Genomic DNA, 27,687 nt, shown 5'->3' on the forward strand with positions numbered 1-27,687 from the left:
TGGCAACTTTTATAGAATCAGGAGGAAAGTGCACATATTCAGACTGGGACACAGAAAGTTAGGACAGTCTTTTATCTGTCCTAACTTTATGTGCTTACTTAGCCAGATAGTGGGCTGAATATCACTGCTAACCAGCTAAGTGCTAACTCTGCCCAAGCTTTGCCCCCAGACTGCCGCTAACCTAGCTGGTAAGGGAATGGCAGGTTAGCTGAGATAGTCAGTGGCACTACCCAGTTAAGTGCCACTGAGTACTGGCAGCCACTAGCTTAGTGAGGTTTAAGTAGGCAGGTGCCTTTCCTTCCCAGTGAAACCTTTTTGAATATCAACCTCACAGTTTAATTTTTAGGTGTACTGGTTTAGCATATAAGCACCGCCATACTGGGAAAAGACCAAGGGTCCATCAAGCCTAGCATCCTGTCTCTGACAGCGGACAATCCAGGCTTCAAGAACCCGACAAACCCTCCCCCCCCCCAAAAAAAACTATATATATATATATATATATATATATATATAGTAATGTTCAATGGACTTTTCCTTCAGGACTCTGTCCAAACCCCCCTTAAACTCCGTATGGCCAGCTGCTGTCACTACATTCTCCGGTAACGAGTTCCAGAGTCCAACTACACGCTGAGTAAAGAAATACTTTCTCCTATTTGTTTTAAATCGACCATATTCTAGCTTCATCTTGTGTCCCCTGCTTTATCTACTCTGCATAGGGGATCTGTATTATTGAGATTGAGTTAGACTTCCTTGATTTGCCTTGTAAGTACATCAAGGTATTATAGAGGAAAACACACTGGACTTCTAAAGTGTCAATATTCACCCTACGGTGGTAAGTGAACTAACCCCAGATATTCAATGCTGGGGCATACATGGCTCCTGGTATTGAATACCTGGTATATCTGCTGACCCAGAAGTTAACCAGGCACTGGCCAGTATTTAGACTGGTGCCTGGTTAACTCGCTGTGTAAAGTTAGGACAGCTGTTTTGCTGTTCTGACTTAATGCAGCTACTTAGCCATTACTGGACTGAAAAATCACCACTGTCAGCTTAGTTGACACTCCACCTTTAATCTGCCCCCGGCCTGCCACTAACCTATCCAGTTAGGGGATGTCTGGTTAGTGGACATATTCAACAGCACTGACCAGTTAAGCGCTGCAGAATATCAGGAGATGGCTCACTCATGGTTTAACCAGGCAGGAACCTCTTTTGAATATCGACCCCTAAGTTTCTGCCCACCCATTCACTCTGGAAAACAGACAAAGATATACGAGTTCGTGTTGAGATATGATGGGTGAAAACAACCTATTGTGGGATACTTAGGATTGTGATCCATGCTGCTTTAAGATTGATAAGGAACGTATTTCTCTTAATTGGATAATATAGTGATGATTGCTTTTTTATTCATGTAATTTTTTTTTTTTTTTTTTTACATTTTCACCTTCCTCCATGTGGCAGTAGAAAAGATCTGAAAGTTAGAACTACAAGTTTGGCCCATTCCCCAAGTTCCAGTATCATTCAAAGTGTACAATGTATAAATCCACATATCAGGGTTCATGCACCTTTGCATGCATAACAAAAGCAATAGGGGGAAAACTGCAAAAAGCGTTCTCCGTCTAATGGCCTATAAACTGTAGGGTCTATTACAGCATATTTCACTGCTGTTCAGCACCATGGTTTGGACAGCTCCCGTGGTATATACAGAAGCTGAGGTCAAAATGAATTGCACTTTTCATATTATTGATAAATGCTAAAAAAAGAGAGAGATCAAAACAATCTTTAAAAATTGTCTATTGTTTTCCCTAAATATTCTCTTTTCCATTGCAGCAACTCTTTTAGGGTCTCCTTAAATTTAGGGGGGAAATTCTATAACATTGCACCTATTTGGCACCTATTCTGTAAAAGAAAGTAGGCACTTACTTTACTTAATAGAATACTAGCATAACAAGGTGAAGTGTTTGTACTTAAGTGCCAGAGATACACACATAACTTATAGAATTCTATAAGGAACTTGTGTATGTGTGAGTCCTGCCTGTGCTCTACCCAGCATACTACTACTACTTCTACTACTAATCATTTCTATAGCACTACTAGAGGTATGCAGTGCTGTACACATTATATGCAGGAACTTTCTCTGTCCCAAAAGTGTAGTGGGAATTGAACCTAGGTCACAAGGATCAAAGACTGCTGCACTAACCATTAGGCTACTCCTCCACATAGGTACATATACAGTGGTGGAAATAAGTATTTGATCCCTTGCTGATTTTGTAAGTTTGCCCACTGACAAAGACATGAGCAGCCCATAATTGAAGGGTAGGTTATTGGTAACAGTGAGAGATAGCACATCACAAATTAAATCCGGAAAATCACATTGTGGAAAGTATATGAATTTATTTGCATTCTGCAGAGGGAAATAAGTATTTAATCCCTCTGGCAAACAAGACCTAATACTTGGTGGCAAAACCCTTGTTGGCAAGCACAGCGGTCAGACGTCTTCTGTAGTTGATGATGAGGTTTGCACACATGTCAGGAGGAATTTTGGTCCACTCCTCTTTGCAGATCATCTCTAAATCATTAAGAGTTCTGGGCTGTCGCTTGGCAACTCGCAGCTTCAGCTCCCTCCATAAGTTTTCAATGGGATTAAGGCCTGGTGACTGGCTAGGCCACTCCATGACCCTAATGTGCTTCTTCCTGAGCCACTCCTTTGTTGCCTTGGCTGTATGTTTTGGGTCATTGTCGTGCTGGAAGACCCAGCCACGACCCATTTTTAAGGCCCTGGCGGAGGGAAGGAGGTTGTCACTCAGAATTGTACGGTACATGGCCCCATCCATTCTCCCATTGATGCGGTGAAGTAGTCCTGTGCCCTTAGCAGAGAAACACCCCCAAAACATAACATTTCCACCTCCATGCTTGACAGTGGGGACGGTGTTCTTTGGGTCATAGGCAGCATTTCTCTTCCTCCAAACACGGCGAGTTGAGTTCATGCCAAAGAGCTCAATTTTTGTCTCATCTGACCACAGCACCTTCTCCCAATCACTCTCGGCATCATCCAGGTGTTCACTGGCAAACTTCAGACGGGCCGTCACATGTGCCTTCCGGAGCAGGGGGACCTTGCGGGCACTGCAGGATTGCAATCCGTTATGTCGTAATGTGTTACCAATGGTTTTCGTGGTGACAGTGGTCCCAGCTGTCTTGAGATCATTGACAAGTTCCCCCCTTGTAGTTGTAGGCTGATTTCTAACCTTCCTCATGATCAAGGATACCCCACGAGGTGAGATTTTGCGTGGAGCCCCAGATCTTTGTCGATTGACAGTCATTTTGTACTTCTTCCATTTTCTTACTATGGCACCAACAGTTGTCTCCTTCTCGCCCAGTGTCTTACTGATGGTTTTGTAGCCCATTCCAGCCTTGTGCATGTGTATGATCTTGTCCCTGACATCCTTAGACAGCTCCTTGCTCTTGGCCATTTTGTAGAGGTTAGAGTCTGACTGATTCACTGAGTCTGTGGACAGGTGTCTTTCATACAGGTGACCATTGCCGACAGCTGTCTGTCATGCAGGTAACGAGTTGATTTGGAGCATCTACCTGGTCTGTAGGGGCCAGATCTCTTACTGGTTGGTGGGGGATCAAATACTTATTTCCCTCTGCAGAATGCAAATAAATTCATATACTTTCCACAATGTGATTTTCCGGATTTAATTTGTGATGTGCTATCTCTCACTGTTACCAATAACCTACCCTTCAATTATGGGCTGCTCATGTCTTTGTCAGTGGGCAAACTTACAAAATCAGCAAGGGATCAAATACTTATTTCCACCACTGTAGGTATGGGCCTATATGTATGCCTGCCTGTAAAATATGCACTATGGAGGTAATTCTGTAAATTAGCACTAAGATTTAGATGCCCAAATTCTAGGCACTTAGAGAACAATTCTATAAAGTGGTGCCTAGTGGTAGATATATTTACATGTGTTAAAGGCACCATCAAATTGACAGTTACGCACCTATTGGGCTCATTTTCAAGAGAGAAAAACATCCCCAAAGTGTCATGAATCTGCATTTGGACATTTTTCTCACAAAAACATCCAAACCAGCATTTTTCAAAACCTATTTTTAGACATTCTTCTCTGAAGTCTGCCAGAAGTGCATCCAAATCTCAAGGGGGAGTACCAGGGACGTGTTCAGAGCGGAACTTGGGGGTTCCTAAGACTTAGACGTTTTTCAGCCATAATGGGACAAAACAAAACTGTTCAGGACTAAGAAGTTTTAAGATAGACCTGTTTTTATTACGAATAAGGCACAAAAAGGTGCCCTAAATAACCAGATGACCACTGGAGGGAATCAGGAATGACCTCCCCTTATTCCCCCAGTGGCCATTAACCCCCTCCCACCCCTAAAAATATAATGAAAAACAATCTCTATGCCAGCCTCAGATGTTATACTTAGGTCCATTAGAACAGCATGCAGGTTCCTGGAGTTGTCTAGTGTTGGGTGCAGTGCATTGGAGGCAGGTGGACCCAGGCTCCTACCTCCCCCTACTTGTTACACTTGTGGAGGAAATTGTGAGCCCTCCAAAACTCACCAGAAGCCCACTGTACCCACATATAGGTGTCCCCTTCACCTGTAAGGGCTATGGTAGTGATGTACTGTTGGGGGTAGTGGGTTTTGGGTGGGTTTTGGGGGGCTCAACGCACAAGGTAAGGGAGCAATGGTGAGATGTATATCTGAGAGCATTTTATGAAGTCCACTGCAGTGCCCCCTAGGGTGCCCTATTGCTGTTCTGGGATGTCAGGGGGACCAGTCTACTAAAACTGCTGCCTCCTCCCACATCCCAATGGTTTGTTTTTGTGCGTTTTGCACTTGGACATTTTGTTTTTGAAAATGGACCAAAAAACAAAACGTCCAAATCACAAAACTTTGCACAGAACAGTATTTTCGAAAACAAAAGATAGACGTTTTTCTTTTTTGAAAATAAACTTCTTTCCTATTCGGATTTTGCACTTTTTTGCAAAATGTCGAAAGTCAGACTTAGAAATTATATCAAAAACACCCTTCTATTTTATTACATTTGTACCCTACACTTTCCCACTCATGGCAGGCTCAATGTGGCTTACATGGGGCAATGGAGGGTTAAGTGACTTGCCCAGAGTCACAAGGAGCTGCCTGTGCCTGAAGTGGGAATTGAACTCAGTTCCTCAGGACCAAAGTCCACCACCCTAACCACTAGGCCACGGTGATATTCTTGAAGATAGAACCTAAGTGTCATAGTCTATGTACCATAGCACCTAACTAAAATGGGGGCATACACATGGACAGAGCATGGGTGTACCCCCTGTCATACCTGGTCCCCACCCCTCCACCTGTGCCTTAAAATCGTTTCCATTCCAGTCTTTGCCCAGGCAATGATAGTAGCACTCATAAGATGCCTGCAGCCTGCACCAAGACATTTTCTCTGAACTGTCCCGCCTTTTTTGATGCAACTTCCTGTTTTTTTATGACGGGTGGGACAGTTCAGAGAGAAAGACCCAGTGCAGGCTGCGATGAGTGCCACTGCCACTGCCTGGGTGAAGACTGGAGCAGAGGTGATTTTAAGGTACTGGGGGCACGGGGTGCAGGGGATGGGGCATGGGAGATGCACCCCCTGTTAAAAATTCCTGGCTACACCACTGGTGGGCTAAGAACATAGCTCCCAGTTATACATGTCATTTATAGAATACTATAGACTATGCATACCAACTTATACCTGCCATTGGCATGGTATAAGAGGGCACACCTACACATGGGCACACCAATACTGACCTTAGGTGTCAAGATGCTGTTATAGAATTGGTATTAAGCATATGGCATTGGGGCACCAAGACTGAGGCACCAATTTATAGACTTGCCATTTTAGTGCTTATTCTATAATGGCATCTTAGCACCAAGAATAGAATAGGTGGGCATTTGGCACACCTACAGTTAGGTGCCAACGGTTATGCCAAGTCAATGGCAGGTGTAATTATTGGCAACTAACTGTGTACTGAAGTATGCACAACTTATAGTATTCTACATTTATAGAATTGCCCTTCATGTATCTATTTATGGAATAGTACTTAAGAGCGTTTTTTGACATTTATGCGTTTCAATGCACTTATATGCACGTATAAGCAAACTAGAATCTTAAACGAATGCTGAGGTAGTTTGTAAGGATAATTAAAGGCACTTATTCAGTTATCAAGTGCTGTCATCCAGAAAAAGTGCTTTTGAATATTGCCCTGATGATAAGTAAGGTGGAACAGTGCATTTATATTTAGGTGCATATTCTATAAAGAACAGTAAGGGACTTCTTTTCTTTATAGAATACTAATGTAACAGGTAAACTATGAGTGTATGTGCTTAGGCATGAAAAATTATGCCAGGCATAAATGTGTGCACCTATGTTCCAGAAATATGCCTATAACTTATAGTATTCTATTAGTTACGTGAATAAATGTGCACCTACCCACATTCTGCCCAGATTCCTCCCATGTATATGCTCATCTGCAAACAATGTTATCAGAGGTATGCTTGTAATTACAGAAATGAAGCAAATCAGTGAGGCAACACTTCTCTTGGCTGAACCCATGCTGACTCTGTCTCATTAAACCACGTTTGTCTTTGTATTCTGTAATTTTATTTTTTGTAATTGTTTCCACTATTTTGCCCAGCACTGATGTCAGGCTTACTGGTCTGTAATTTCCCAAATCACCCCTGGAACCCTTTTTAAAAATTGCCGTTACATTGACCACCCTCCAATCTTCAGGTACTATGGATGATTTTAATGACAGGTTACAGATCACTAACAGCAGATCAACAATTTAATGTTTGAGTTCTTTCAGTAACCTGGGGGTGTACATCTTCCGATCCAGGTGATTAATCACTCTTTAACATGTCGATTTGACTCAGTACGTCTTCCAGGTTCACCGAGATTTCTTTCAGTTCCTCTACATCATCACCTTGAAATCCATTTCTGGTACAGGTAGATATCTTACATCTACTTCTTTAAAGACCAAAGCAAGGAATTCATTCAATCTCTCTGCTATGCCTTGTCCTCCTTAATTGCCCCTCACAGGCTTTCTGCTTCTGATTTACCTGAAAACGGTGTTACTATGAGTTTTCAATCTCATAGGGACAGGCAGGTTCCCTGGAGTCCTGCAGAACTTGCCTGCCCCTCACTATTGAAAATGTGATAGCGAAACAGCACCCCCACTTGCAGGACTGTAGATGGAGGACTCCAGCTCAGCTTAAAGAGAACAGTGGCTCTAAACCAACTTTTGCACTTGTCTCCCCTTCTCTACCCATCTGCATCAGTGCTTCCCCCTCCCCACCCCAGCATCTGCTCTTTACCTGATCTCTAAACAGTGTCAAAAGTGTGTTGCTTTGCTGTCGCTGCTGCGTTCTTCTCCTGTGACTGCAGATTTAAATGCGAGAACAGGAGATATCTTTTCTCAAATATAAACTGCAGCAATGTCAGTGGCCATGCAGAGAAAGGAGTATGGTAGAGAGAGTAAAGAATGCTCTTGCCGCAGTGAGTGATGCTGAGCCAGTGAGACAGGCTTTTGGCACCCTAGGCCAGTTCCTCACTTGGCTCATGCCTTAAGCTAGTCCTGCCACCACTGCTTTCTTTCTGCCCTCTTTTTTAATGTTTTTTTTATTTTCTTCCATTGGGATTTTTTTTTCCATAACTAACACCAAAGATCATACGTACAGCCAGACTTACCAAAGATTTTCCCCATTACACATCTATGGGGGAAATGCTTTGTAGTCCTGACCCCTAGACTTCCTTAAACATTTTTGTGTGTGCTGACCAAACAATGCATAAATAAACAGTAAGAACAGTCAAAGGTAGAGGCAAAATCCAACACACAAATTGCAGACAGAATGTTTGTAAGACGAGCTGTCTTAAGTTAGTGTTGGAGAGAGTATGACATAACTACACGAGTTGCCTCTCTGAAGGAATGATACATATTCCAAAATTGACTGTGAGAAGGGTATTTCTTCTTCTTTTCTGTGACCACTGGAAATTTGGATATTAAATGTTTGCCCCTGATGCAGACATCAGCTGAAACGTGGCCGTGTTGGGCTCCTTTTATATCAAGTGAATACACTCCAATAAAGAGATCATTACCTTACTGCTGTTTCCTGTAATCAATGTCCAATTCAATGTTCTGTCGAAGAAACAGTGGACTCGATATTCAGCCCGCAGCACGTTTGCTGTCCGCCACCGGCGTTAAACCCAGATATTCAATGCCGGGCCATTTCCGGCAACTGGCATTGAATATCTGGGGGGTTTCTTAACCTCTAAAAAATTAACCTGTTATGCTGATATTCAGTGCTAACTGGTTAACCTTTTAGCAGTCAAAGATAGGACAGCTATTTATGCGATCCTATTTGATCACTATACTTATCCGGTTAGGCCCTAAATATCGGCATCTAACCAGATAAATTGCACAATATAGCTGGCTGTGCGCTAGGTGTTAGCTGACAATATTCAGCTGGAGATAACCAGTTATTTCTTGCTGAATATTGCCGGCTAGGTGCCAATATGCTAATTAATCGGTCAGCAGCCATTGTTGACCAGTGAAATAGCGCTGAATATCAGGGGGTGTATGGTCAGATGTTCTGAAGGTTATTTTATATTGGTTCATCAAAGAGATTAATTGTTCCATTTCTCTAGCGTGCTCCATGAGGAGGGCAAAACCAATGCATCTATCTGAAAATTGCCCTACCTCAAAATGGCCTAGAACATGTACATTGAGGAATAACACATATGCTCATAGCCACATTGAGAGGAAGCTTTCTCGGGAGTAGGGGAATGCTTTGGTTGGGAGAGGAAAATAACATTTCTAGATTGCATTTTCAACTTTATGCGTGCTATTTTGTATGAAAACAACGGATGCAAACTTCTGAAGATATGAAGTAGCCACTTCAGGTTGCAAAGAGGATCAAACTCAGTGGGAGAGATTTTGTCTCAAAATGAAAATTTCTCCCTCAAGGTACTTATAACATTGCCAAGTGAATACTTCCATAGAAGTACACCTGCCAGATGTCAGTGTCAGGCAAAACAGTGGAACCTTTTGTAAAGAATAAAATTATGGAACACGTGGAGGGGCATAATCGAAAGGGACGTCCAAGTTTTCATGAGGACGTCCTCGCAGAACATCCCCAACCAGGGGCGGGGAAGTCTTTTTGAAACAAGATGGACATCCATCTTTTGTTTCAATAATACAGTCAGGGATGTCCAAACCCTGAAATTTGGTCGTCCCTAGATTTGGTCGTTTCTGATTTTCGATGATAATGGAAACCAAGGATGTCCATCTCAGAAAAGACCAAATGCAAGCCATTTGGTCATGGGAGGAGCCACCATTCGTAGTGCACTGGTCCCCCTGACATGCCAGGACACCAACCGGGCACCCTAGGGGGCACTGCAGTGGACTTCATAAATTGCTCCCAGGAACATAGCTCCCTTACCTTGTGTGCTGAGCCCCACAACTGTACACCACTACCATAGCCCTTACGGGTGAAGGGGGGCACCTAGATGTGGGTACAGTGGATTTGTGGTGGGTTTTGGAGGGCTTGCTGTTTCCTCCACAAGTGTAACAGGTGGGGGGGGGGGGATGGAGCTGGGTCTGCCTGCCTGAAGTGCACTGCATCCACTAAAACTGCTCCGGGGACCTGCATATTGCCGTCATGGACCTGAGTATGACATCTGAGGCTGGCATAGAGGCTGGCACGACATATTTTTAAAGATGTTTTTTGAGGGTGGGAGGGGGTTAGTGACCACTGAGGGAGTAATGGGAGGTCATCCCCGATTCCCTCCGGTGGTCATCTGGTCAGTTTGGGCACCTTTTTGTGGCTTGGTCGTAAGAAAAACACGACCAGGTAAAGTCATCCAAGTGTTCGTCAGGGATGTCCTTGTTTTTTCCATTATGGGTCAAGGACGTCCAAGTGTTAGGCAAGTCCAAGTCCCGCCTTCGCTATGCTTCCAACACGCCCCCGTGAACTTTTGCCGTCCCTGCGATGGAAAGCAGTTGGGGACGTCCAAAATCGGCTTTCGATTATACCAATTTGGACGACCCTGTGAGAAGGATGTCCATCTTCCGATTTGTGTCGAAAGATGGTCGTCCTTCTCAATCGAAAATAAGCCTGATAAATTAATATAGATTCAGCCAAGGGAAGTCTTGCCTCACTAATTTGCTTCCTTTTTTTTTGAAAGCATGAATAAACATGTTGATAAAGTTCAGCCAGTTGATGTAGTAGTGTATCTAGATTTTCAGAAAGCTTTGACAAGACTCCTGAGAAAATTAAAGAGTCATTGGATAGGAGACAATGTTCTGCTTGTGCATTAGGAATTGGTTATTGGACAGAGAAAAGAGGATAGGGTTAAATTGTCATTTTTTTCAATGGAGGAGGGTGAAGAGTGCCGCAGGGATCTGTACTGGGACCGATGCTATTTAACATATTTATAAATGATCTGGAAATTGGAACAAGTGAGGTGATTAAATTTGCAGATGACAGAAAATTATTCAAAGTTGTTAAAATACCTGGGGACTGTGAAAAATTTGTGGATGATATGCTTCTGCTGATAGACAATGCATCAACTAGTCTTGCTCGGGTGATGGCCATCGTTTGAGAGTTAAGTTCCTTTGCTGGTCTAAACCACCCCTGTGCTTGCTCTGCTCTGCTCAACTTCTTTGTGACCTAGGCCAATACAGGCATTAAATATATCTTAGTGTGGATCATGCATGGGTTTATAGGAAGAAAGTAAATGCAAAATTGGATGCTGTGAAACAGCTGTGTAGCTTCTGGGCTGATCTTCCTGTCAACTGTTTGGTCCATGTGGTGCTGGTGAAAATGGTCCTACATCCTAAATTGATTTACCCCTTACAGATGATTCTGCTTTGGGTGAACAGGCGAGAAGAGACTTTGTACTGCAGTATCATCAGTTCCTTTATTTGGCACTCCAAGAGACCTAGAATCTCCTTTGTTAAACTGACCCATAACAGGGTTCAGGGGGGGGGGGGGGGGGGGTCACTTACCTGATCTGAGGGCTTATAACACCACCGTGCTTCTTCATTGGATTCACAAGATTCATTCAGGGACTGGAGTATTTGCCCCTATTGATTTCTGGAACTTTTGGTGTGCTCCACATGACCCATTTATAGCATTAGAGTCTCAGTGGTTCTGGGGATGGGGGGATGTGCACGGGAATCCATTTGTTGATGCCCTGAGGAGGGCCTGGATATGGTGGAGAAGTCATGGGGGATCAATGAGGGGGGCAAGCCCCTTTTTAACTTTGGTGGACAATCCGGACTTCCCAGCTGGTATAGACTCTGCGATATTAAGCCACTGGAGAAGAGGAGGGTGCCATTACCTTGGGCATGTGAGGATGCTGGGGTGTGCTGTGTTTCCCTCATTTGGACAAATCCTCATTTGGACTACCCCTAATTCTCTCTCTCTTTTTTTTTTTTTTTTTTTTGCTTAGCTTCAAATGAGAAACTATATCCTTGCTACTGAATGATGTGGGATGACTCAGGTGGTATTTACACACTTGGATAAACCTTTTTTAATACATATCCCATCCACTCTGAATAAACTCTCTCAGTGGTATCAGATCATCTGAGACACTAGGAAAGCCCAGTATTTGCACCAATTAACCAAGGAGTGGAGCTTAGACTTAGTAGAGGATTTATTGGAGGCTCAGCTGGGAGTGGTATTTGAGGAATTACACACGGTAACTCCTAACACAGTCTTACAGGATATTCAATATAGAGTTCTGCATCGGGTTCATATAACGAAACAGAGGGGTAAAGCTTTGGGTTTGTTGGTTGATGATACCTGTGTGTAATGCAGGGCTTTCTCAGGCTCTTTTCTTCACTCATTCATGGAATACCCTGCACGATCTGCTTTTTGGTCTCAAGGACTAGGAGATATTGAATCCACCTTGCAGTGTTCATTTGCTTGGTCTTACTCAGTTTTGCTATTGAGAAGTGCGGCCTCTCTATGGGGGGGGGCCTCAGAGATGCGCAGTGCAAATTTATTTTATTGGCCATTTTGTTAATCAAAAGGTGTATTTTACAGTCTTGGGTTGATGTTGCACCCCCATCACTTGCCACCTGGCATAACTTTATGAGCAAAATGGCAAGTTGGCTGCTCACTTCTCTTAAATTTTCAACCTCTTTGGGGCATCATCAATACCGTGATCTGTGGAACAGGTATACTTCCTTATATGCAGCAGTGAAATCTGTTATGGATGCTCCTTGATGAGTGCATTGTGGACAGCTGGAGGGGGTGTGTGTGGGGGGGGGGGGGGGAGTTCTGTTTTTCTGTTTTAAAAGAAAAGTTTGGTCAGGGGAGGGTTGTTTATGTCCCGCTCAATTGTGTAGCCTTACACATTTTGTTTTAAGCGGCTAGCTGTTACTATATCTTTGTGCCATCTGATCTGTTGTGTTTTGGGGTTGCATTTCTGTTGTTATTTTACACTTTACCCTGACTTAATAAAGATATATTAAAAAAAAAGAATATTGGCAGGTACTGTACCTCTCACCCTAGCTGCCAAGGAGAAGACAGCCTTTTCCATGTCCCAGGGTTTGTTTCAGTTTACAGTGTTGCCGTTTGGCCTTCATGGAGCTCCAGCCACCTCTAGCACCTTGTGGATTGCTTACTCAAACCACACAGAGACTACATGGCTGCATACTTAGATGACATTGTCATCTACAGTAAGGATTGGAGAACCCATCTTATCCAGGTAGAAGCAGTCTACGGACTGCTGGGATAACAATAAATTCTAAAAAATACTTCTTGGGAGGCCAAAGAAGTCCAGTATCTGGGAAACTCAGTCAGGAAAGGACAAGTGAGACCCCATATCTAAACGTAGAGGCAATCTCCCAGGTTCCAGTACTCCAGATGAAGAAACAAGTATGAGCCTTCCTCAGCCTTGTTGGTTATTACCACCAGTTTGTTCTAGGGTTCACTGAGAAAGCAGAACTACTAACCCGCAAGAATGGATACACTGGACTGAACAGCTAGATGTGGCCTTCCAAACTCTGAAGAGGAACATTTGCTCAGACCCTGTGGTGATCAGCTCAGACTTCAACTGGCCCTTCATCATGCAGACTGATGCATCAGAGGTTGGTCTTGGGGGCCGTTCTGGCCCAGGAAGTGGATGGGGAAGAGCACCCTGTGGCCTACATTAGCCAGGATCTAGTTATGCAGTGATTGAGAAGGAGGCTCTTGCAGTCAAGTGGGCCCTGGAAACACTCCAATATTATCATTGGGGAGATACTTCCTGCTGGTCACTGACCACCAGCTCCTTCAGAGGATGGCTTGACATAAAGACACAAATGTACATATCATTTGCTGGTTCCTTAGCATCCAGCCCTTCAGCTATCAGGTGAGACATTGAGCAGGCTGAGACCATGCTATTGCTTATTTTTTGTCTTGTGAGGTGAACCCAGATATGGCAGATACTCAACTGGGCAGGATTGAGCTGAGAGGGAGGGTAAGTGATGGGGTATACAGAATACTGCCCCTCATCCTTAAGGATAGTCCCTCAGATAGCCTGAGCCACCTTAAACCTTTTAGTCCTGCCCAGGGAGGAAGTGAGAGGGTAGAAGTGGAGCTGAAGGTACAGGAAAGAGGAAATACAAAAGGTAGGGCCAGACTGGGGTCAGGGAAGACCTAAGAAGGAAGAGTTGAAGCCCTACCATATGCCTTATGTCTTGTGACCGTGACTTTGCTGAGGTTAGCAACTTTTGACTCGAGACTTGTAAGCCTTGCCCTGAGGTCTGCTAGAGCCAGACCTGGAACTCAGTGAGAGAAAGGAAAGAGTTAATAGGCAGTGTTTGTGGCATGGCAGCCAACATCCTCAGACTGTGTTTGGGCCCCGTCAGCTACAGACCCTCGATAACTGTATTTGTTAAACCAAAGAGACTTTTTACCTTGTGTTCCTGGCCCTGTGATGTAACAGGCCTCAGGTTTTCCATTAATAAAGTACTTATTTTCAGGTTTACACCTTTATCCAGCTGTGTTATTGTGCAGGCCTACCCCCAACCCTCACTCCTTGTATCACAGGTGCACCCTCCCTTAATTCCCCATCTCCTGATATAGGGTATCACTGGCCTCCCAGTCTCCTCCATACCACCACCTGAAGCCATAGGAGCCAACTTTTCAAAATTATTGGGGGTGCTAAGCACCCACAGCACCCACAGAGTCGGCTCCAATGCCTGAAGCAATTACTAGGTGATCCCTTGGGCTAGTTGAAAGTAGGAGCAACCCCTGATCAATCCTGCCCCATTTGTCCTTTGAGCAAAATGGTGCCCTTCCTGCCAGTTGTATTGCTAGACTACAGATAGAGGTCTGAAGGGCGCCATTTTGCACAAAGCAACTATTGGTACGAGAGCAATTGTGGATTGTTCCTGACCCCCACTAGGCCTCGGGGATCATATGGCAAATGCTAGGGAGGGGGGAGGATTGGTGGGGACCAGTGGGACCTTACATATTTTCTAAAAAACAAAAAAAGCCTCAGGGGTGGGAGGACTGAGGATGGTGGCACCCTACTTTTTTCAAAACTGGAGTTGGGGGTGGGAGGATATGTATTTTTACTGTCAGCAGTACACTTTAGAAGATTGCAGGCCCTGATTTGGTATACTGGGAATAAGTGATATTCCAGGCTGGGGCCAGCAGCACTCCATTTTTTTTTTAACAAAATAAGCATTGTGGGCTAAAGCTCTTGAGGGCAAATGTTTTAACACCACTTCCTGAGGTTTGTTAACTTCCAATGAATAATGCAGCCTGTGAATTTTAAAATGAACTGTATTATTCATGTTGCATAATAATGAGCTTCTTTGCATGCATTTGCATGCTTCATAGCTCATTATTATTTAATATGCATTGTGGTATGAAATCCTGCATTAAACTGCATTATTAGCTAATAATGTTCATTATAACCAGAACGTAGCTGGTAAACAGGCCCTTAAACTTGTTCCTTTTGCATTCTCCTTCATTTTGAGAGCTATAAAAAGGCCAGAATTTTTTGTGGTAGGGCTTTCCTTTCTTTGCAAAGAATTAGAAAAAGTTTTCAAAGCTAGTTTGAGTCTCATACTACAGCAGGACTTGATCTATGGCAGCTCTCTTTAAAGCAGCAACACTAGAGATAAATATGTTAGCTAAATTTACTTCAGTGGTATCCACTAGTGGCCCAAAAGCAGGTTTAGAATGCCCCTAGTGAATTTGCATGAGCTAGAGCTGCATATGTACTTCCTCCATTGTATGCAAATCTATCTCACGCATATTCATTTTCTCACACAGATTCATTTTTAGTTCTGCTACTGTTTAGTAAGCCAGATTACATAAGTTCCTTCTGAAGTTCTTTACTGAGAAGATATTGCTGAAAGAGTAGTAGAACTCCTCCTCTTCTACCACAGTACATAAAGATAAACTGAGGATGCTGTTATGCTGATCGTCATCTGTATCTCAAGTAAGCATCATATTGATACGATCAAAAATAATTTTTAGTAAACCAGCTAGTGGCAAGATGTGAGGGCACTTTTGCACCCATGTGCCTCTTTGGAAACTGGCTAAAAGGTAGCTGAGAACAAAAGTACTTCCAAACTGCATTTCCAAACTGCTACATTTGCAGGTGGACTATGCACTGGGAAATATGTTCAGATATTTAAAAATGTAGTACATACATATAACTCACTCTCCCTTCTCCCCCAATATACACACATATCCCGGCCTTCCCGGGCCTCCAGAAATGGTGATTTTTCTGCAGTTATATATATCCATGTGAAGGGCAATTCTATAGCAGGACACATACAATTAGGTGACTAAAGTGTGTCTGATAGAAGCTTATTCTATAAAGGAATGTAGGTGTCTACTTTCCTTTGTAGAATACAAGCTTAACTGGATATAAAGGTGTCTAACAGTTAGGGGTGAGCACTTATGACAGTCATAGAGCTGGTATAACTATGGCAGCTAAAGGCTGAAGACACATGTGCACCTCAGTGTACCTGAATGGAACTCATCTTGAGCTACTACTGAAAAAAGGTGTGAGAAAAATCCAAATAAATAAATAAATTGTCCCTGGTAGAAAATATGTAATTATATATAACATGTAAGCTGCTTTGATTGTAACCACAGAAAGGTTATCTGGGTACCAAAGATAAATGTGGCAGTGTGCAAATAACTTCTGGTTCCACCTTGACTCTGACACTATGGATCAACTTCAGTAAATGGCACTCAAAATTGGCCCCAAGAACATTCACACCAAATTGACACACATATTTATAGAATAGCACACAACACCAATTCCCACGCCTAACTTTAGGTGCCAGATTTACGCCTGCTGGTGGAAATGCTGACAACCAAGTTAGGCGCACTGAGGCTGTAATTGTAACTACAGGCCAACTTTTCGGAATGCCCACTTTTGAGTTACAACAGGGGTTCTCAACCCAATCCTTGGGGCACACTTAGCCAGTCAGGTTTTCAGGATACCCATAATGAATATTCATGAGATAGATTTGCAGTCAATGGAGGTAGTGCATGTTTATTTAATTCATGCATATTCATTGTGGTTATCCTGAAAACCTGACTGGATAGGTGTATCCCAAGGACTGGGTTGAGAACCCCTGAGTTACACGCAATTAGAGTTAGGTGCCATGCCTTACAGCAGAGCTACTCAGCTCCAGTCTTCAAGGTCCACAGGCAGGCCAGGTTTTCAGGATATCCACAATGAACATGCATGAGAGAGTTGCATACCAAGGAGGCAGTGCATGCAAATCTCTCTCATGCATATTCATTGTGGATATCCTGAAAACCAAGGCTGCCTTGAGGACTGGAATTAAGTAGCCCTGCCCTTTAGGATAGTAAGCAGCCAGATGTGCAAGCAAATTTTAATGAGTGCCAATTACGTCAATAATTGGATGATATCACCCTATTATCGATGGTTAAGAGCTTGTTAACCAATTAATTTGTATGCACATCTCAGCAGTGTGCCCAAATTTGGGCATGCAAATTTGGTTGCCATATATAGAGTCCAGGGATATCCAGATAATGCTGCTTTATTGAGATGTGGGTCCAGGTTCTCCTGTGCTGTCTGGCCAGCTTTTGTTTTTAATCCTACGTGACCCTTTCTACATGTTATCTTAATAATGCCACTGAGAATCAGTGACAAATCCTGGTGAGCAACACTTATATAGGTAGAAGTGACTCCTCAGATAAGTGCCACTGAAGTTTGTATCTGAGGCAATAGAAGGTTAAATGACTTGCCTGAGATAACAAAGACTGACAGTGGAGATTTAAATCCCAGCTTCCCTCATTTTCAGCCTGCTGCTCTAACTATTCAGCATCTTCTGACCATTAATCAGCAATCTATGTAGCTAGCCAGCTAACTACTGTTGAACACTGAAGGGTTTTAGTAAAAACAGGAAGCATGTCAGTCAAAGAAAGCACATACCTTTTATTTGAAAGCTAGGGGGTTATTAAGTGTGTTTCACACTTTTTCAGCACCATGGTCTGGACAGCTCCTGCATCAGACAGATGGACATGTGCCCACATCAAATTTAATAACCTCCCCCCCCCCCCCCCCCCCCCCGGCTATCCGGCAATATTCAGCGGGGAATAACCAGCTATCCCCCACTGAATATTCTCGGTTAGCAGCTAGGAGATAACTGGCTATGTCGCGCGATATAACTGGCTATCCATGAATATTCAGATTATAGCTGACAATTGTAAGCGGCCACATTGGGCTGCATAAATAGTTGAAATATCTTTGGTTGGCTGAAATTTAACTGGCTATCACTGAATATAATTTAGCTGGTTATATTTAAACCAGCCCAAAATAAACCAAATATTCAATGCCGGTCACCGGAAACAGCCTAGACCATCCGGGCTGACTGCCGACCGTGGGAGTTATCTGGGCTCCTTCCTGAGGTCTGAATATCGGACCCATAGTGCTTTTAATATTTTTTGGATTGTGTTGAAAAAGAATCACAAAAATATAAAACTTAAAATGTTTTTTGGAATGTTAAAAAAAATTAAAGCCTGATATTTAACAGGGCAGGAGAGGCTCTTACTCATTTAAACCCCGCTGAATATTGCCCGTGTTCTTAGACACCCTGGTCTGTACTGAATCATGTTGTTATCTATCTGCCACTACTATTAGTCTCTGCCAGGGCAATCCAGGGGCAAAGCTCGGGCAGAGCTGGTTCTTAATCATTTAGCAGTGACATTCAGTCTACTAATCATTTAAGTAAGCTCATAAAATTAGGACAGCAAAAAAGCTGTCCTAACTTTATCCTCTGAACTAACCAGGCACTGGTCTGAATATTAGCTGGTGTCTGATTAACTTCTGGGTGACTGCACAAACCTGGATATTCAATGCTAGAGCCTGGACATGATCAAACACCAAAAAAGGCACTGGACAAGACGACAGAATCACAGGGAAATCCCCCCCCCCCCCCAAAAAAAAGGTGGAAAGCAGCCAACCACAATATCCAGAGTGACCAAAGTTTATTCTTCAAAAAGTAAGTGCAAGTTTTGTCACATTCAAAATGTCATAACAGCATTACATTTGAGATGTACAGTGGTGCAATGCTCTGCATTTACAGTATTTGGTGAATGTGAAACATTGCACAGCTGACCATCTCAAAAGTAATGCTGTCATGACATTGTGAATGTGAAAATACTTGCTTTGCTCATTTGAAAGAAACTCCTGAAGAAGAATGTGTTTGTCAAAACACAGCCCATGTTGGGTCATTCTCTCAGCATTTACTTTTTGAAGAATAAACTTTGGTAACCCTGGACAGAATCCAGGGGACAGTGACCATTTGCATTAAAACTGCTGTATTAAGGAATTCTCTGAAAAATCTAGGAAAATGTTTGAATGAAACCCTCTGTAATAAACTGGACATTTCAAAGTATTTTCTCTAGATTTTCTGCCAGGTTTTTAAATAAAAAATACATTCAGCTAAGTTCTGAAAGCTGGCTACATACTCAAAGAGTTTGCTGATTCCAAACTAGAACCCTGGTTGTGGGTGATAGGAAAAGGCATGGGATGGAAGGATTTTTTTTCATATTCACAGTATGGCAACAGATTCTGGGGTAGCCATTGTAGAATCAATTCAAACTATAATAGGTTAAGAGATGGGTTTTAGCATCAGTCAAAAAATATGAAAAAGAAAATGCAAAACTTGCCAAAGGTTGACCGTCACATAGTGCCACTGTATATCTGGACAGACCAGCTTGGTACTGTCCGGGGGTTGGGTCTGGACCAATGTGGCCAGGGGTAGAGTGTGGGCGGAGCTGGGAGTTACCCAGTTAATGGTGATTTTCAATCAATTAACTGTGTTACTAACCAGATAAATTTAAGACAGCCAAAAGATTGCCTTAACTTTATCCAGTTAGTTTATCCAGGTACAGGGCTGAATATTTATTTATTCATTTATTTGCTGCATTTATATCCCACATTTTCCCACCTATTTGCAGGCTCAATGTGGCTTACAATATAATACAACTACAATCATATTGATGGAATAGAAAATCAGAATATATATAACAGATAAGGTGTATAGGAATATTGTGGCAATCATATTGCTGGTGTTCGGATAAATGCCAGTGCCCTAATTATACCCAGGTATTCACTGCCAAGCATGGTACAGCACTGAATATAAGGGTATAAAACAGCCCATAGTGGGCAGGATATTTGCTCTTGAGTAATCTCAGGTGCCATTATTAATTGAGCTATGCCAAACTGAAGGCATTTGCAGAAAGTAGTTTGTGTGCCAGTCTTTCCCAATCCAGACGCCTGGAGTTTCTTGACAAATAAATGGGATTTCTTACAGGGATATTCTGGGTTGTCCCTGATGCTGTTTCTCCTCATGGGCTTTGTTCTTCCCTTTGTTCAGTTCCCAGCACAGCATCCCCTCCCGTCTCCAGTGCCTCCAATGATCCAGTGGGCTCTTACTCCATTAATGGGATCCTGGGGATTCCTCGGTCCAACGGCGAGAAGAGGAAACGCGATGAAGGTAGGGCTTCATCCAACCGTTTGCAATCTCAGTTTCCTGTGCCTAGACTCTTTGAGTTCTGGCCCCAGTCCTCCAGCGGCTGTCTGGCCATATCACTTTAAGCAGTGGGAGCTGGCGTTCAACACAGCCATGCTACCTGGAAGCTCTTCTTCCCAACCTCTTTATTAGCCAGGTATGCTTTCCAGACATCGGGCTGGTGGACGGGGTAATCCAGCACTCACACTAAGTGGCAACAGTTCCTGTTGGAATGAATTTTAACCAGACTCAAAAAGTTCCCAGACACAGGCACCCATCATTGTTCATTATTATTAATATTGATTTGTCTTTGTTCATTTAGCTAAAGCATTGTTCAGTTGATTTAGTAATGACTACACACACAAGATTAAGAAAGCATTTGTTTTGAAGCCTTGGTAGATCCTTTCTAAATGCTATAAGATGAGAATGAATGGTATGTTAGAATTTTGCTATATTGTAGACATTAAGATTCCTTATTTTGTGCTATGTATTCTGGAATTTTGAGTATAGTCAGCGTAGACAGGACATTCTTTTAACACAAAGGTGTACTGCTTCCATTGTATGGAAATAGATCTCAAGTATATTCATTGTGGAAATCTTGAAAACCCAACTGGATCGTGGCCCTCGAGGACTGTGGGTGCCCACCAGTTTTAATACCGTATTCTCTAACACTACGCTGAGATACTAGGCAGCTTTCATTAACATTAGTAACATAGACGATGATGACAGATAAAGACCTGTACGGTCCACCCACTCTGCTCAACAAGATACACTCAAAGCATAAGGTATAATGTGATACTACATATGTACACTTGACCTTGATTTGTCCTTGCCATTTTCAAGGCACAGACTGTAGAAGTCTGCCAGTGCAGCCCATCCAAATCTGTCCAGCCACGATCAGTGCACAGACCATAGAGGTCTGCCCAACACTGGCCTTGTTCTCCAGCTACCGAGGCCCAACCATGATTCATTTTTCAGATTTCATGGGGTAAGGGTCCCTGCTGGTATATCTATACAGCTGTTTAAGTGTAGGGTAGGCCATCTCTTATAAGAATCAAACTAGGACTAACCATGGCAGTGGGAGGAAAATTTTGGTGACATCCCTGGTTCTTTTGTTACAGTTGTCCTTTTCCTGTGTAGCACATTCTCTCCTCTCTGTACAGTCCTGTTCCCATAGGACTGAAATAATGTTTTGTGGCTTGTCTCATTGCACTTCTTCCTTCACTAAATCAGCAGTTTTCTACAAGATATCTCGAGTTGGTCTTTCCATCCACTCTGTCCCTGGCTGATTTCTTCTTCCTTCTCACTTTAGTGCAGATATCATGAAATCCAGGAAGGGGAAAAAGTTCAAAATGTCCCTTTTCACTCCTACTTCAGGCACAAATTCTTGGGGATTCTCTAAGAAAGTTCAAGTGATGTGCTGTCCGATTTTTTTGAAAGGGATCTCAATAACACTGCTTCATTTACTTACCCTCTTTGTTATAAAATAATTTAAGCAGAGGTTTCTCAAACCCTCACAAGTCATTATCCCCCTCATTCTATAACAAGTCATCTAAAGTTAGGCTCCAGTTGCATCCGTAAGTTATAGCATACTAGCACATATGTGTGTGATTGTTACATTACCCATGTTAGTGCTAGCCGCATGCTCACAGTATTCTATAATTTATGCACACAACTACCTTAGGGCTATATTCTATAAGTAGCGCCTAAAAATTGGCACCAAAAATTTAACATGCTTACCATGACCCTATAGGGAGTATGTGTCCTTTTATAGAATCATACTTTAGTGCATAACTGCTCCTAACTGTAGGCACCTACGGTTAGGCATGATTCTATATGTACGTGGGTAAAATTTCAGAACTCCCCCAGAATGCCCCTAGCCATGCTACCAAGTAGTTATATGCATTAGGATTTATGTGCAGATAGTTATAGAATACATCACGCGCATAAATCCTAATTATGGCCAATTAGTGCTGATAATTGGTTATTATCACCAATTATCGGTACTGATTGACTTGTTATTCAGTTAGGTTATGTGCGTTAAATTGGGCATGCACCCAATTTAACGCATGTAACCCTAGGCGCCATATGTAGAATTTGGGGGTTAGTGCATAAATGAAACGGGGTGTTCATAAGGGGAGGATCATGGGCGGGGCATGGAAGTAGCCAACATTTACAGAATACTGTGTGTTACACGCTACAGTGCACAACCACAGTGAAGGAGGCAAAGATCACACAGACGATACTCAAAGTAAGAGTCCTTTATTTACAGCCACAGACTCAACATGGGCCTGTGTTTTGTCCAAAGGGCCTGCCTCAGGAGTCTCTTAATGGACATAACTGCAGTGTATAATCTTGTCCATAATTAAAAATTAGTAGTTTTATCAACAAACAGCTGGACAATCTCTTGTGCAGAGTTTTTTAAAAAATTTTAAACAGTGAAAACTCTGTGGATGTGAATAAAGAACTCTTACTTTGAGTATCGTCCATATGATCTTTGTCTCCTTCACTGTGATTGTGTGCTGTTGCTGTTTGCGAGGGATTTCCTCTGTTTTGGTCAGTCACACACTACAGTGCTGCATTTAGACATGTGCATCTATGCCTGCTATTGAACTAATGATGACATGCTAGCATTTGATGGGCGTGATATTCAACCTGTGGCGGTATGTGATATTGGAGCCTCTCACAACTGCAAGCTGACCTTACCCTGAATGGGACATGTGAAGCTCCTGGTGTTGAATATCTGGGTATCAGTGGTCATCCAGAAGGCTAATAGCCAGACAGGTGCCCGGTTAACTTGACTGCGTAAATACTCTTTAAAAGCTTTTGTTGGTTCTGTATGTCAGCGTTTTTTGCGTCTCCAGGACTAAGGTAATTTACCTCTATTGTTTGCCTGTAGACAGTATTTTTTGATACTACAAATGGGATTGCATTATTGATCCACTGTTAGTCACAGATCTGCATTCATCCTACTAAGAATTCTGCACAACCGTTGCGACCCCTGATGCAGATGATTTATCACCGAAACACGGCCTATGTCGGGTCTTTTGAATAAAGAAATTGCCATTGTCCTGCTCCTGAAGGCCCTTTGTGCTTTGTTCCAATAATATTATAGAATATTAGCACAAGGTCAATGTTGGTGCCCATGTTTAGTCACTCCCTCTTACTTTGTGTCAATGGTAGGTGTAAGTTGATGTGTCTAGGTGCACCAAATGCTGCTTTGCTTTTAGTTTTCTATAAACTATGGGGTAACTGGGAGACACACCCATGGCCCGCCCATGCTTCCCCATGTGTATTCCCCTCTTGTAGTTAGACACCATGGCACTTAGATGTTATCTTATAGATTAGCACCTAGGGAGGAATTCTATAAATGGTGCTCAAAAATATGCGCCAAAATAAAGCACTAAAGGCCTTATTGTTCAACATTTATGTTGCTAAATTACGAGCATAATCTAAATTCCTATATATATTTAGGAGCATAAATTATGCTCCTAAATGTAAGAGCATTAATTTAGGAGCATAAATTATGCTCATAAATGTAGGAGTATAAATGTAGGAGTATACATTTTAGGTTAGAAGCATAACCTTTGTAGAATAAGACCGTAAGGAGTGAATTCTATATGCAGTACTGAAAAAGGCGCTATTCTATGAGCCACACTTAAAGTTAGGCATGGTTTATAGAAGTTAGGTGTGGTTTATAGAATAGCACTTATGCCCAGGAATCACGCCTACCTTTAGGCCCAGCCATTTGCACCAATTGAAATATGGTGCAAATGTATGCACCTAAATTGGCACATATCCCCCCCTTATTCTATAATAACGCGTATAAATGCTAAGAACTCCTCTGTTCTACCCATGACCGTCCCATTTCCATGCTCTTTTTTTTACTCAAATGTAAAATTTAGGCATGGATAGAGGTGGTGGAGGCATCCGTGTACTGCATTTTATGTAACCTTGTGTGGAAGATTTGCAAGTGACATAATCTAAAGTTGTAAGATGTTTTAAAGTATGAAGATATAAAAGAATTTTCTAAGCACAAAGAATAAAATTTCATATGGTTGGAATACAAAAAGAAGTTTGGACCTAATGTTGTTATGAACAGATTTAATGACTGAACAGCTGGGGTTAAGATCATTCATATATTGAGTTACCTTTGCTGCCTGTTAGACCAACTAAGGAGACTTACCAGCCTCTATGGCAGACTCAGATGTTGAAGTCAGGTCTATTAGAGCAGCATGCAGGTCCCTGGAGTACTGTAGTGATCAGTGCAGTGCACTATGGAGTGGGGGACTCAGGTCCCTGTCTCCCTCTACCTGTCACATGTGGCAGAAACTATGACTCCTCCCAAAGTCACCAAAACCCTACTGTACTCACATATAGGTGCCACCTTCACTCATAAGGGCTATTGTAGTGATGTACAGTGGGGGACAATGTGCTTTGGATGGGTTTTGGACGGCTCAGGGGACAGGATAAGGGAGCAAAGGTGAGATGTGTAACTGGAAGCATTTTTATGAAGTGCACAGAAGTGCCCTTTAGGGTGCCCCATTGCTCTTCTTGAATGGCCGGGGGACCAGTCTACTAAAAATGCTGGCTCCTCCTAAAAATGTTGGCATGAATCTCTACATTTTGCATTTCTTTTTTTTTTTTTTTTTTTGAAAATAGGCCAAAAAACAAAACGTCCAAAACACAAAAGCTTGTTCGAAACAGTATTTTTGAAAAAAAAAGATAGACTTTTTTTTTTTTTTTTAAATGACCTTCATTCCTATTCGGATTTTGGATGTTTTGTGAAAAACGTTCAAAATCGGACTCAAACATCATATCAAAAATGCCCCTCCACATGTCTTTATACAATGCTATCATAAATCCTGCAGAAATAGTGGCTAGATTAAAACCACTGAGATTTACACCTGCTTAGGGGCAGATGTCCCCTTTAGCCCAAGTTCAGGCGTACTGCAAGGGTCTATTATATCTCCAACATTATTTAACATTTTCTTGGCTCCTCTGTTGAATCTAGTACAATCCCTTGGCATGACCACATAAGTGTATGCTGATGATATCCAAGTGCTTATCCCTTTAGACACTTGCTCTTCTGTAGAAATTTCTACTGTCAGTCACAAACCCATTCAGATCTCAGACTGACTGAAAGAACACAGATTAGCTCTTAATCCAAAGAAATCTTTCAACATAAACTAGGTCCTACTCTATCCACACCAATTTCCCTTGGAAACACTTCTATACCGGTTGACACTGTCCGTATTCTCGGAATACTTGTAGATTCCAACCTATCATTTCTCCCACAAACCTCTCAAGTCATTAGACGCTCTTTCTACAAATTGTGACTTATTCGCTCTATCCACTCTCTGATTATCCCAACAGCACTGAATATATTGGTCATTTCCCAACTAGATTACTGTAACTCCCTCTACAAAGGCCTTCAGATCAAAGATATTCGCCACCTACAGAATATCCAAAACACTGTTATCCGGCTAATTTCTAACTCATACAAATATGATCATGTCACCCAATATCTTGTAGAGGCTCACTGACTCCATGTCACCCCTCGTATTATCTATAAAATCCTGCTGCTCATTTTTAAAACTTTGCAAGCTGGACAACCCCTTTATCTCTTCAGCCACTTCATTTCTTATTAGCCAGCACATACACTAAGATCTGCACAACACAATCAATGAGTAGTACCTAGTCACCAAGAAATCACCCATTAGCACACTTGACATGCTATCTTTAGTGTACAAGGACCCCAACTCTTCACCTACAGACATCATTTGAGAAATGTAAAACAGACCTGAAGACCCATCTTTTCAATGATGCATACCACTAAACTTTATATGCATTCCTAGTGGTTCCTGGGAGAACCTCGAAGATACTTGTGGCATTCCCTCTTGTTTCCCCCCCCCCCCCTCACTGTCTATTATTGCAGTTCTACCCCCTATTCTGTAAGTCATGTCTTAGTTTAATTTCTCTACCTTCTTGTTTCTCCTTTATTTTAGATTGTGAGCCACACAGAAGGCCTTCCATTGGGCGGGATAGTAAATAATTAATACACTTGAAATTTAAAGTATGCACCTACACATGTATTTTATAAAATGCACATGTAAATTGCAACTCTACTTGCACTCTGCCCAAACTGCTTCTCTAAACACGGCTATTCTAAAGTTGCGTGTGAGTTTATACCTAATTTCACCAAGTGTGCTTTTATACCAGTGCTAATTTTATAAGAGTTAAAAGAAATACCACATGGAGTGGTAGCTCCAGGAGGGCCAGCAGTAAAATTGCCAACGAACACCAGTATGACAACTGGGATAAAATATATTAGTGCGTCAATCCAATGCAGCCACGTTATGTCATCCGCCTACATCGGGGTAATAAATGTTATTGGTCAAAAACAGAGTGCTGTGCTGACTATATAGGACTTGATTACTGAGAATTTTCTAATGCACAACTTCACAAAGTGTATGGCTGTGATTCAACACAAAGGGCCTGATAGTCAGACCACGGGAGGTAACCAGGCTGCCTCCCGCAGTCGGCACTGAGCCGGATGTTCAATGCCGGGCCATTTCCGGTGAACAGTATTGAATATCTGGTTTATTTTTATCTGGTTTGAACTTAACCAGGCAAGCTGATATTCAGTGCTGATTGGTTAAGTTGGAACAGAACAAAGATATTCCATTTATTGATGCGGCCGTATTTGGCTGCCAAACATAGCTGGCCAGACACTAAATATCAGCGCTGACCAGCTATGTCACGTGACATAACCGGTTATCTGGCTAGCCGCTAAATGCTAATATTCAGCAGAGATAGCCGGCTATCTCACACTGAATATTACCACTTAGCCGGCTAAGTACCATTCCTGGCTGTTTAAATGGTTTTGGATATCAGGTGGAAAGGGTATGGCTATGAATTTAAAAAAAAAATTTGTGCAGTACTATTTGACATTAGAAGATCCTCAGTCAGCAAGTCTATATAGCGAGCAGAGCATTGTCTTTTTGTCCAATAAGATTATTTACCCCTGATGCAGGCAGATGCCGAAAAGTGGCCGTGTTGGGTTGATGTGGCTAATACATTTTATCCTGGTTGCCATACTGGTGTTCATTGGCATTTTTACTGCTGGCCTTCATGGAGCTGCCACTCCAGGTAGTATTTCTTTTGACTGTTTCTTTCACCTCTTCTTCCACATCTCTCTTTAATTGTATCAGAGGGCTTTTATACACGTGAAAATCCTTTATAAAGTTTCCTGCTTAGTGAGATGTTTATGGATACCTGTATATTCAGCCGAGCTTACTATACATATAAGGGAAAAGTCTATAAATGGTGCTCAAGAATCAGCACTGAAAAAAATCTGTGCTCAATGCTAATTCTATAATAGGCACTCAAAAATGAGCGGCCATTACAGAATTTAGCATTGAGTGTGAATTTCAGTGCCCAAATGTAGAAACCAGGTGTAATTCCCAGCGTCCAAATTGGGCATACATCCCGAGTATTCTATAACACCACATGCAAACTTTAGAAATGCCCCTAACCCACCCATGCACCTCCTGTGGCCACAACCCCTTTTGGGATTGCGCACTATGGGATTTGGGTGCACATTGTTATAGAATAGCGCGTAGCA

At 42.4% G+C, this 27,687-nt stretch overlaps 1 protein-coding gene across 14 annotated transcripts in view; it reads left to right on the forward strand.

The window, feature by feature from the left end:
• PAX2 (paired box 2) overlaps nt 1–27,687 on the forward strand; it is a 321,986-nt gene that overhangs the window by 149,325 nt on the left and 144,974 nt on the right. For all 14 annotated transcript variants that reach the window (XM_030203535.1, XM_030203533.1, XM_030203541.1 and 11 more), the window contains exon 5: nt 19,926–20,045. In XM_030203535.1, coding sequence (XP_030059395.1) covers nt 19,926–20,045 — 120 coding nt within the window. The remainder of the gene's footprint in view (nt 1–19,925; nt 20,046–27,687) is intronic.

Source organism: Microcaecilia unicolor, chromosome 5 (genome assembly GCF_901765095.1).
Source record: "Microcaecilia unicolor chromosome 5, aMicUni1.1, whole genome shotgun sequence".
NCBI classification, from domain to species: Eukaryota; Metazoa; Chordata; class Amphibia; order Gymnophiona; family Siphonopidae; genus Microcaecilia; species Microcaecilia unicolor.